This window comes from Globicephala melas, chromosome 10 (genome assembly GCF_963455315.2).
Source record: "Globicephala melas chromosome 10, mGloMel1.2, whole genome shotgun sequence".
Lineage (NCBI taxonomy): Eukaryota > Metazoa > Chordata > Mammalia > Artiodactyla > Delphinidae > Globicephala > Globicephala melas.
This window is the reverse complement of record NC_083323.1, coordinates 94,387,706-94,401,060: the sequence shown is the minus strand read 5'-3', so window position 1 is coordinate 94,401,060 and position 13,355 is coordinate 94,387,706. Positions and strand designations below refer to the sequence as shown.

Genomic DNA, 13,355 nt, shown 5'->3' with positions numbered 1-13,355 from the left:
CAATTGATTATAAAATTTGTTTGAAAAATGAGAATATTATGGAACTGTTTTCATATGAGAAACTTATGATGAAAAAAACCTTAAGATGAATCTCATATTGATGAAATACTGAAATCTTTTCCTCGAAAATAGAAAAGGATACATATAGAACCTTTACTGTACCTTCTATTCGACATTGAAAATAAAATCCTAGCCTATAAAAATAAGTCAAGAAAAAAAATTGCATCTGGAAAGAAGAAATAAAGTGTGATTATTTACAAATGCAAGAGCTGTTATATAAAAATCCAGAAGACTATATATTTGAAATGACAGAATTAATACATAAAGTCAGAGAAATCATTGGCTATAAGACCAATATGTAAACCTCATTGTATTACTGTTTACAGCAGCAAAACTTACTAAAAATTTTCAAATAAGGATGTCATTTACAAAAGCATGAGAGTGAAATACCAATGTATCTTTAAGAACTCAATATAGAAAAATACAAAATATAATAGGGAGAATTTAAAGAAAACCTAATTCATAGAGAGATAAAGCATGATATTGCCTGGAAGAGCCAATATTGTTAAGATGACTATCTTTACAAATTACTTTGAAGATTAAATGCAATCCCAAACATAATTCCAGGATTTTTTTTAAAAACAGCTTTATTGAGGTGTAATTTACATGGCATGAAATTTATCCACTTAAAGTGTATAAATCAGTGATTTTTTTTCTTTAGTATATTCACAGAGTTTACAACCATCAACAGTAACAAACTCTAGACGTTTTCATCGCCCCCAGAAGAAACATAGTAACCATTAGCAGTCATTTTCCAATCCTACCTCTGCTCAGCCCTTGGTAACCAACAATCCACTCTCTGCCTCTAGAATAGGTTTCCCTCTTCTTGATATTTCATATAAATGGACTCACACAACATGCGATCTTTTACAAAGGTTGAAGGCCATAAAAATAATGTAGAGTAAAAAAAGCCAGACACAAAAGTAACGATATCTATACTTTTTGGTGTGCATATTATATTTCAATATAATTCATTTTAAAATTTATACAATCATAATATTATTTCCATTTCATAAAAGTTAAAGTTACTCAACAGCATCCAAATTCACGTTTTCTCGAGCTGATCCTTGCAATTATATGTATGTGGAAGCTCACAACTGTCTGATTTAATGCCATCTGAATAGAGCAGAGCACAGTTATGTTCAGCAGGTGATCGGTCTGTTATACTGTAATGGAAAAAAAAGCACAATTCTGTTATATCATATGAGGACAACTCATGAAACAATAGCATTTTCCATGTCACTGTAATAAAAGCTATTTTGAAAATGGGTAATGATATTTTAATATAATTTTAGTAAGAGCTTGTTATTAGGGAAATGGGCTATTGAGGAGCCCATTCTTTAATAACTATATCAACATTTTATTAACTTTCAACATCCTCCTTCATCTTTCTATAATTCAACTAAAACAAATGTTTTAATATTATTCTTAAAATTTTTAATCTTTTCCTCCTCTATACAGTATTATTTTTAAAAACTTACTTTAGTTTGGAAGTTGAACCATTTAGCCACATCCATGGATGATCACGGCCTTTACGAAAGACTGAAATCCATGACATAATTGATAGGGACATCAGGAATTTCTAGCCCAAAATAAAGAATTTTCACTTAAATAGTCGTCATGAAAGATTTTTATTAATTTTTCAAAGGCAAGTAGTGTGTTCTTTCATAGGATCCTTAGTTTTCTGAACAAAATGAGTGTTAAGAGTCTCATCTAACACTAAAAATATATTAAAGTTCAAAGTTTTAATATTGCCGAATACATTAACCAAGGTCAGTACTTTTGATGTAAAATTAACTCAAACAGTTATGCTTAGCAGTTTCACTGTTTTTCTTAGGTTAATAAGGAAAATTCTGATTCATGTAATTCAACTGTTACCCATGTTGTCAAAACTAACACAGCAAGGCTTTAAATAAGATTTTAGATTCTGTGACATCCATTTCTCAGGATACTGTGACCATATCAATGGATTTCTCCTCTATGTTTCTCAGAGTTTCGGTTTTAGAAGGAAATTAAGGGAATGAAATTGAGAAAATAAGTGACACGAAAGCCAAAGATTTGGTTTCCTGGGGCTCACACCGTTCTTTGACTAGATCAACCCCCAATCACTCTGTTTCTGTGTTGCTAGAATCCAAGGGACCAGACAAGGAGTCAGAGACTCATTTCTCTCAGCTGCGCCCAGTTAAGTACAACTGTAAACACTGGAACTAATGAAAGACACAAGTCAAGGAGAACTCTGAAAGGTGGAAAGAGAAAGGCGAAATGGTTTGCGACCCTGGGGTTAAGGAACAACTATTAGGGGCATCTTATATCCACCACCCAACCAAAGAAAGTGACCTAGGCCTGCTGCTTCCCAACACCCAGCCTAGCCATTCCTCCTTGGTGTTGAGGGGAATCCTGTGGGCGACACCAGGTGAGCCTTACAAGGTGATCCAGCAGGACACCTGCTAACAAGAAGCAGCCAGAGCAAGGGCTTCTCCTCCCCCTCCACCGAGAGATACCAGAGTTGGGGGGTAGGGGTGGAGGTGGGACCAGCGAAGGGGATCCCATGACTAAAAGTACTGAACCCAGGAAGCCTCTTTATATCTGAGGGCATAAGACGCCATCTGTAACCAGAGACATTGGGTACATTGGATTTTAAATGTTATATTTACATAATGAGCAGTGGAAATTTACAAACTACACATAAATGCAATAATATGGATGAATTGCAAAAATAGCATATGGGGGTAAGAGGAGACAAGAAGAGAAATGCATACTCTATGATTCCATGTATATGAAGTTCAAAAACAAGCAAAGAGGGGCTTTTCTGGTGGCGCAGTGGTTGAGAGTCCGCCTGCCGATGCAGGGGACACGGGTTGGTGCCCCGGTCCGGGAAGATCCCACATGCCACGGAGCGGCTGGGCCCGTGAGCCATGGCCGCTGAGCCTGCGCGTCCAGAGCCTGTGCTCCGCAATGGGAGAGGCCACAACAGTGAGAGGCCCGCGTACCACAAAAAAAAAAAAAAAAAACAACAACCAAGCAAAGAGATTCTATAATATCAAAAGTCAGGACAGTGGGTATACACGAAGGGTGGAGAAGTGATGAGAGAATACAGAGGAGTGGGGCTGCTATGAAGTGGAAACTTCTATTCCACGATCTGATATGCAATTACATGGTTCTATACATATTGTGATCAATATGCAAAATCATGATATGTTTATTTTCCTTTATATATTGTAAAATTAAATAGCACAGTTTATTTTAGAAAATAATAGCATTTGTAGAAACATTTTTTTTTATGAAAAGCAAGAACTGGAAATTATCAAACGTGTATTAATGGTATAAAAATATAAATAGAATATCATAAAGTTGTATTCTGTTTAATGGAACATTAATAGGCCTTAAACAAACTGCAAATATGTACAAAACCACAAGTGAATCCTAGCAAATATAATATTGACTGAATCAAGCCTTTAACAAAGTGTTTGCAACATTTAGTATCTTACCATTTCTTCTTCATTATCTATATAAAGCAGAGTAGAGTTCTTAGCAGCACAGGCCGTCACACTCTCATTCCATGTTTTTTTTTCCAAATGAATACAATAGCAATTGTTGGAACATGTAAACCACTGTTTTGGACAATGACCAGAATGACATTCTGAAGAAAGATTGTGAATTATTATCTAAAAACAATTTGAATTAAAAAAAATGAAAACTAACTTACATATATGCATAGGTATAAATATATATGTGTGTATATATATAAAACACATCTATGCACCCTCAAGGCTGGTGCATATAAAACAAACCACACTCATACATTCACAGAAGTGTCAGTCTCTCACCCCCCAATTTATGTCTCCGTATAAAGCAAACACACAGAAATAGCCACTCTTTACATGTCCTGAAAATCAAGAAATGAAACCTCTGTTTTAGAATAGCAAAATTATTTGTCTCTTATCATATTACAGAGGGAGGAAATTTGAGCCAGTGGCAACAGTGGGTACGGTGATCATATTGTCGCATAGGGAGAAACACTCTCCTATAATTATTATTTATGAATATTTGTTGCCATATTTTGTAATTTATGTTCAACCCCAAAATCTATTCTTATTTTCACTAGCCTAAGATAGAGACAAAATACAAACTGTATTTATATCAGAACTTTGAAAATCATTATGTACCTTTCTGGAGCCTTTTTATCGGAGAGGAGTTATTCTGCTCCCGTATTGCAGTAGCTACAAAATTAATCATTATAAAAGTTAATATTGATCTAAATAAATCATAATGATTGTAGTTTCTGAGTTGAAATTTGGTTTATTGCTTAGGATTAGAATAATCTGGAATAAAATTGATTTTACCAAGAAAAATTAAGTAATGAAGATTTGGTTGAAAAAATATTTCAAAAGCCTAAAGGAACAGATCACCATCTCTTATAGTATTTGTTTTAACCAATCTCAAGAATTAATTTGTATTTCTCAGTAAGATCTTTCAATATCCTAAAGCATGCTTTTGAGTTATGAAATCAGAATATACATATACATACTCTCTGTAATTATTGTGTTGTATACTTTTGACAAATTCAGAATAACCATTCCACATTTAGTCTAAATGCATACATTTTAATGAGATGCCCATTCCATAATATTATGAACTGTTTAGAGGCACTGACCATCATTAAAGTGTAAAGTTCCCTTACAATTTTTCAAAAATCTACTTACAGGGAGTAAAAACTATCATTGTTACCACACTGGACATCAAAACAAGGCAGATGATTCCCAGAACCCCAGCAATGAGCTTCTCTGGAGGTGATGGTAAATCTGCAGGGAAAGAAAAGGAAACACTGAGAAAAGAGTGATGGTGACAGTTGTTTAGAAAGTTTACAAACAAGAGAACCCACATAAACAGGGAGTTATATATATAAACTTGGACCCCAAGCCCATTTCTACCACTATAATCTTTCTCTCAGAATATACCTTTGCATTTTCAGCATATATAACGCTTCATGAGTTGTTGATCAAAGACTACAAATTACAGCAATGCCAGAATAAAAGTAGTCCTCCAATTTCACATTAGAATCCCATCTCCAACTTTAAGTTCTGTTCCTCAAAATGAAAAATACGTGAACTTATCCCCTACTCTTTCTCCAACCTCTGTACTCCAACTGCGTATCCTAGAACAGTTCCATCATGTGACTATTAAATGCTTTACCTTTGCAGTGGTAGTTCTTGTCATTCCCTCGAAGATTCTGAGAAGCATTTTGAAGATTTGATTCTGCATAGGTTATTTCCTGCTCAGTTATTGAAATGGAACTTTTAGTGCCCTTAGGTTTTATTTGCTGCCTCTTTGAGTTCTTGGCTACCTTCAGTTCTGCATAGGTTACTCCTTGGTTATTCATCTCTGCAGCTGAATTATGTCAGACAGTGCCCTAAGCGTACTTAGGAATGAATGGTGTATGTAAGATGAGATCCCTAGTACAGTAAAATGGGCGGGGTAGAGTCTAGTGCTCACTTCGCAGTAGAACAATCTTAAGGCCTGGTTCTAAATTCCTTAGAGCTTTAAACAAGTGTCTCATGGTAGAATACTTTTTTTTTTAAGTTATTCTACATTTGACAATATATTTTTGGTTGAAACAATGAAAAGCAATAAATTAGGGAGGAGTAAAGAAGTTCATGACTAATAATATCCTAGTCAGATTCCACAGAAATATTTTAACACCATTATAATGCTTGTATTAAAATTAAAATGTTTTATTAGAAAAGAGAGATTCACCTATATTTATGATAATTTTGAAATCCAGTAATGGTTAAAGATAGAGTATTTTAAAGATGGGGAAAGTGTAATGTTGGCATGTACAACAATCTCCTACACTAAATTACATTATTTGGTGACTTACATTTACTTATGAAAAGTGTTACCAAATGGTCGTTATTTTGAATGGTTGAGGAGTTCTGAGAAGACATTAAAAATTGAGGAAATACTTCATGTATTGGAAAATGTTACATGATACACTAAACTTATATATAACCTAGACAATATTGAAAATAAAACAACAGAAAAAGACTAAAAAATACTTAGTTTGTAAAAGTAATCGATAATTGACTTAATGGCTAAGATATGAACCCACAAAATAATAAACAAATATAAGTAATTTATGGAAGAACACTGTTAATTCAAACTTCCAGAAAGATCCTATAGGTGTCAAAGTTAGTAAAGGTCATTTTAGTTGTATAAGTGATGGTAATTACTTATAAAAATTACTTATAAAAAAATCCAGATAACATAACTTAATAATTCAGTCAATGGATGCTGTAGTCAGAAAGACCTGGAAATAAACTATGGCTTTGAAACTTACAAGAGTGTGACTGTTAAAAAATTATTTAGTATCTAGTAACCTATCTTACTAATCTAAAATGGAAATAAGAATAGGTAATATACAGTGCATGTAACACTGAGCACTCAACTTGACACTTATAAGTTCTCAACAAGTATCAGTTTTAATTATTATTTTAGTCACAATTTCTATGTTACTATTTCTAATTCATATCAGTTAGACCCTGTTAAGTAATTTATTAAGCAGGAGTGTCTTTAATTAGCATGGTACATTTTTTTGCAGTGTTTGTTCAATTTTTTAAAAAATTCTTTCATTACTTACAATTAAGTTTAAATTAGCATTTAGGAAGCTACCTCATCCTGATTTTTGTTATAAAATCAGGCTGCTTTTATTGAGTCTAAGTACACGTATGAGGAATTATGTTTGGCTTTTGTTATGCAATGAATTCCTTTCCAAGAATCTATTTATAAAGGTTGAGCAAAATATATATTAACATACTATTATACAAAAAACCCACCTTCTACTGATTATAAAATCCCAAACTAATTCTTCCCTGTCATGATGTCTGTGGGTTTCACTTAATAGTATATTGATTTATAAACCCAAATATGCAAGTGCATATGCAACTAACTTCCTACAGACAATAAATTGAATACTTTGAGAAATCTTCCAACATATTTCATGTTTTATGGTTGCTTTTTACCCTGAATTATTTTAAAAAAACACCAATATTCTACTTTGATTTTGTTGTATATTAATTGTACCTCACTTGCATTACATTTAACATTTGTTATTTCCCACTAAGTGAGGTGGTCTAGTAGAGAGACAGGAGAGGAGGGACACATACCTTCTGTTGGCCAGAAAGTTGTGCATCCTTTAGTGGGGAGGTCAGGTTACTCTCATAAAAGAGGCCTGCTATAGCTGGGTAGAAAGAAGAAATTTAAAGAAGAATTTAAAAAATTAAAAGAAGAAATTTAAAAACATAAATCTAGGACAAGAATAAACAATGTCTGTGACCTCCACAGACTGCCCTGTGAAGGCTCAGAGTGAAACAAGAGTGGAAAAAGTTGATTTCTCATCAATGTGTCACTTCAGGTTTGAACAGGAAATTCTCACACATAGGCTATTTTGAAGACAGTTTACCTCATCACAAACCTCCAGAAACTAGGAGACTTTGGGCTCCAGTTGAAAGGACAAATGGACCTCTAAGTGTGTCATTTAGATTTTCCATTTTCAAATGTCTCTGAGAAATTGTTTTCACATTCTACAAGATCTGAGGAGATGGCGGCTTAGCCACCCTGCAGTTATCTTATTTCCATCTCAATCATGAACACTGCAAACTTCAAATACCTCAAGTTTTACTTTTAAACTAGTTGCTAAATCTTGGCAGTACATACACTATTTCCTCATATCCATTATTATCTCATTTCTATTGTCATGGAAGAATTTCTAAAAGCCATAATCCCATTTTCAACAAGTATTTAAGGATATTTGTCACTAATTATCCTGAGGAATTTCTACATTCTCAACCATACTCTACCTGGCACAAAGTCCATCGTTTTCAAAATACCATCTCTATTTCTCTGCCCTAGTTCTTACGTTCCATTTTATTCTTATTAAATAAATAATTTAATCTGCAGATTTCCTCTGTTAAAAATAAATGCCCCTTGAAAGGATAAAACACAAACAATATTAAACTGTATCACCATGACATAGGTGGAAGTATTAAATAACTACTCATTATACCATTCATGAATTCATCCTCCAATCATGACTAGTTGTCTGTATTACACTAGGAATATATATATATATATATATATATATATATATATATATATACATATAGTTTTTTTTTTGGTGGTACGTGGGCCTCTCGCTGTTGTGGCCTCTCCCGTTGTAGAGCACAGGCTCTGGACGCGCAGGCTCAGCGGCCATGGCTCATGGGCCCAGGTGCTCCGCGGCATGTGGGATCTTCCCAGACTGGGGCACGAACCCATGTCCCCTGCATCGGCAGGCGGACTCTCAACCACTGTGCCACCAGGGAAGCCCTACGCTAGGAATATTTGATGTAACGACATAAACCCAAGTCAAACTATGCAGTTCAAGAAAAGGTAATTTTTAAAAATATCACCTAACCAAACAATGGGAAGGGGAGGAAAAGAAGGCTTAAACCACAAGATAAATGGCACATGCAAATGAAAATGACAAGAAACTATGGGTAGCAATACTCATATCAGACAAAATAGACTTTAAAACAAAGTTCATAATGAAAGACAAAGGACACTATATAATGATAAAAGGATCAATACAAGAAGAGGATATTACACTTGTTAACATGTATGCACCCAATATACTTAGGAGAATCTAAATACATAAAACAAACACTACAGACGTAAAGAGAGAAATTGATGGGAATAAAATAATAGTAGGAGTCTTTAATACCCCACTGACATCACTGGACAGATCTTCCAGACATAAAAAGCAATAAGGCAAAGGAGATCCTAAATGACACAATAGAACAGTTGAACTTAATTGATGTCTACAGGATGTTACATACAAAAAAACCATAATACACACTCTTTTTTAAGTGCACGTGGAACATTCTCAAGGATAGGCCACATAGTAGGACACAAAACAAGCCTCAAGAAATGTAAGGGATAGAAATTATTTCAAACATCTTTTCTGACCACAACCATATGTAACTAGAAATCAACCACAGGAAAAAAATGAGAAAAAAAAATGATTACATGGAGACTAAACAACATGATACTAAAAACCAATGGGTCAGAATGAAATGAAAGAGAAAATCAGAAAATACCTGGAAAGAAATGACAATGAAAAGACAACCTTACAAAATCTATGGGACACAGCAAAAGCAGTTCTAAAAGGGAAGTTTACAGCAATACAGGCCTTTCTCAAGAAAGAAGAAAATCTCAAGTAAACAACCTAAGCTACCACCTAAAAGAATTAGAAAAACAGGAACAAAAAAACCCAAAGTCAGCAGAAGGAAGGAAATAACACACATCAGAGAGGAAATAAATAAAATAGAGATAAAGAACAATAGAAAGATCAATAAAGCCAAGAACTGTTTCTCTGAAAAGATAAACAAAATTGACATACCTCTAGCCAGGCTCACCAAGAAGAAAAGAGAGAGGAGCCAAATTAAAAAAAAAAAGAAAAAGGAGGAATAACAACTGATACCAGAGAAATACAAAAAATCATAAGAAAATACTATAAACACTTATGTCAACAAATTGGACAACCTAGAAGAAATGGACAAGTTTTTAAAAATGGACAACCTGCCAAAACTGAGTCAAGAAGAAAGAGAAAATTTGAACAGAATGATCACTAGAAGTGAAATACAATCTGTAATTTTTAAAAAAACTCCCTGTAAATAAAAGTAGAGGTCTCGGTGGCTTCACTGGGGAATTTTACCAAATATACAAAGAACTTATACCAATCCTTCTCAAAGTATTCCAAAAGACTGAAGAGGAGGGAACTCTCCCAAAGTCATTCTAGGAAGCCACCAACATCCTGATATCAAAATCAGACAAAGATATTACAAAAAAAAAGAAAAGTACAGGCCAATATCTTTGATGAATATGGATGCAAAAGTCCTCACAAAATATTAGTAAACTGAAGCAACAATACATAAAAAGGATCATATGCTGTGATCAAGTTAGATTCATTCCAGGGTTGCAAGAATGGTTCAACAAATACAAATCAATCAATGTGATATGCCACATAAACAAAAGAAAAGACAACAACCACTGATCATCTTGATAGATGCAGAAAAAGCATTTAATAAAATTCATGATAAAAACTTTCACCAAAGTGGGTATGGAGGGACTATACCTCAACATAATAAAAGCAAACCCATAGTTAATATAATACTCAACAATGAAAAACTGAAAGCCTTCCAACTAAAATCTGAAAGAAGACAAGGATGCCCATTCTCACCAGTTCTGTTCAACATAGTATCAGAAGTCCTAGCCATAGCAATCAGACAAGAAACATAAATAAAAGGTATCCAAATTGGAAGGGAAGAGGCAAAATTGTCACTATATGCAGATGACATGATACTATGTATGTAGAAAACCCTAATGACTCCAACACAAAAACCACTAGAACTAATAAACAAATTCAGCAAAGTAGCAAGATACAAAATTAATACACAGAAGTCTGTTGCATTTCTTTGCACTAACAATAAAATATCAGAAAGAATGTAAAAAAAAAAATCCTGTTTAAAATTGCATCCAAAAAAAATCCTGTTTAAAATCGCATCCAAAAAAAACACCTAGAAATAAACCTAACCAAGGAGGTGAAAGACCTATACACTGAGAACAATAAAACATTGGTAAAGGAAACTGAAGATTATTCAAAGAAATAGAAAGATATTTCATGCTCTTGAATTGGAGGAATTAATACTGTTAAAAGGGTCATACTACCCAAAGCAATCTACAGACTTAATGCAATCTCTATCAAATTACCCATGACATTTTCCACAAAACTGTAACAAATAATCCTAAAATTCATATGGAACCAGAAGAGACCCAGAACTGCCAAAATAATCCTGAGGAAAAATAACAAATCTGGAGGCAGAACCTTCTCAGACTTCAGACAATACTACGAAGCTACAGTAATCAAAATAGTGTGATATTGGCACAAAAATAGTCATATGGATGAATGGAACAGAATAGAGAGCCCAGAAATAAACCCACACACCTATGGTCAATTAATCTTTGACAAAGGGGGCAAGAATATATAATGGAGCAAAGACAGTCTCTTCAGCGAGTGGTATTGGGAAAGCTGGACAACCAGCTTAAAACACTCCCTCACACTATACACAAAAATAAACTCAAAATGGTTTAAAAACTTAAATATAAGACATGACACCATAAAACTCCTAGGAGAGAACAAAGGCAAAACATTCTTTGACATAAATCATAGCAATATTTACTTAGGTCAGTCTCCCAAGGCAAAAGAAATAAAAGTAAAAATAAACAAATGGGACCTAATGAAACTTCAAAGCTTTTGCACAGCAAAGGAAACCATAAACAAGACGAAAAGACAACCCTCAGAATGGGAGAACATAGTTGCAAACAAAGCAAATGAGAAAGGAGTAATCTCTAAATCATACAAACAGCTCATGCAGCTCAATATCAAAAAAACCCAAACAACCCAATCAAAAAATGGGTGGAAGACCTGAACAGACATTTCTCAAAGAAGACAAACAGATGGCCAACAAACACATGAAAAGATGCTCAACATCACTAATTATTAGAGAAATGCAAATCAAAACTACAGTGAGGTATCACCTCACACCTGTCAGAATGGCCATCATCAAAAAGTCTATAAATAACAAACGCTGGAGAGGGTGTGGAGAAAAGGGAACTCTCCTACACTACTGGTGGGAATGTAAATTGATGTAGCCACTATGGAGAATAGTATGGAGGTTCTTAAAAAAACTAAAAATAGAGTTACCATATGATTTAGCAATCTCACCCCTGGGCATATATCCAGAGAAAAACATTATTCGAAAAGACATATGAACCCAATGTTCATAGCAGCACTATTACAATAGCCAAGGCATGGAAGCAATCTAAGTGTTCATCAACAGATGAATGCATAAAGAAGATATGGCACGTATATACAATGGAATATTACTCAGCCATAAAAAGAAACGAAATTGAGTTATTTGTAGTAAGGTGGATGGACCTAGAGTCTGTCATACAGAGTGAAGTAAGTCAGAAAGAGAAAAACAAATACCGTATGCTAACACATATATATGGAATCTAAAAATTTAAAAAAAAGGTCATGAAAAACCTAGGGGTAGGATGGGAATAAAGACGCAGACCTACTACAGAATGGACTTGAGGACACGGGGAGGGGGGAGGGTAAGCTGGGACGAAGTGAGAGAGTAGCACTGACATATATACACTACCAAATGTAAAATAGATAGCTAGTGGGAAGCAGCCGCATAGCACAGGGAGATCAGCTCGGTGCTTTGTGACCACCTAGAGGGGTGGGATAGGGAGGGTGGGAGGGAGGGAGACACAAGAGGGAAGAGATATGGGGATATATGTATATGTATAGCTGATTCACTTTGTTACAAAGCAGAAACTAACACACCATTGTAAAGCAATTATACTCCCATAAAGATGTTAAAACAAACAGTTTGCTAACTTTATTTAATAAATTAATATTAATATGAGCTCTCATAGGGAGAACACTCACTCCCAAAGAATTTGTGGGTGGTGAATTTTCCTCACTTCGAATACATTTAAAAGTTGAAAATTTAACTAAAGTATTGTGAGTGCAGTAAAAAAAAAAAACTTTAACAATAATTTGTAAAATTCTATAAAGGCAACAGAATATTTTGTACTTCTTTAATTAATTAGGATTCAATCACAACATGTATTAGGAAAACAGCTGCTATATATTAAACTCACAGACGTAAGTTTTCCCAGATGAACAGTTACAAGCATAAACATAATTTCCTTCGATATATGGACAACCATCATTCTCCATTTCCAAGAATCTGTGAAAAAAATTGTAAAGCAAGGTGTGATATCCGCAAATGCTAATTTTATCTCAAGCTTAAAATTAGAAAGAACAAACAAAATGAGAAACAATAAAAGAACAAACTAATCAAAACAAGAATTAAACCCTGAAGACTGACAGTCTTTAATTACAAAATATTAAGCTTAACACAAAATACCGAACAGTATCTAATCCTATCCTGTTTATTTAAGTAGAATTATAAGCCAATATGATAGAAGTTTATGGATTTATCAGCTTGCCTAAAACTATGCATAAATTTCTCCTAAGAGTCCAGTAAAGTTAAAAAAGTAAAGGCCCTAAAGGTGATATTTAGAAAAAACTGGAAATTTTCCCCCAATTAAATCCCACAGACTGATCCTCAAAAACCGTAATGATTTCCTTTTTCTTGGTTGCTCTTTCTGTGCCCTACACACAT

At 34.1% G+C, this 13,355-nt stretch overlaps 1 protein-coding gene across 1 annotated transcript in view; it reads right to left on the bottom strand.

The window, feature by feature from the left end:
* Positions 1-13,355, bottom strand: part of LOC132598036 (NKG2-A/NKG2-B type II integral membrane protein-like) — a 36,419-nt gene that overhangs the window by 10,807 nt on the left and 12,257 nt on the right. The window contains exons 4-10 of the mRNA XM_060306990.1: positions 12,829-12,917; positions 5,254-7,297; positions 4,764-4,862; positions 4,227-4,280; positions 3,549-3,700; positions 1,542-1,642; positions 1,110-1,226 (exon numbers count right to left, since the gene is read on the bottom strand). Coding sequence (XP_060162973.1) covers positions 1,110-1,226; positions 1,542-1,642; positions 3,549-3,700; positions 4,227-4,280; positions 4,764-4,862; positions 5,254-5,440 — 710 coding nt within the window. The 5' untranslated portion in view covers positions 5,441-7,297; positions 12,829-12,917. The remainder of the gene's footprint in view (positions 1-1,109; positions 1,227-1,541; positions 1,643-3,548; positions 3,701-4,226; positions 4,281-4,763; positions 4,863-5,253; positions 7,298-12,828; positions 12,918-13,355) is intronic.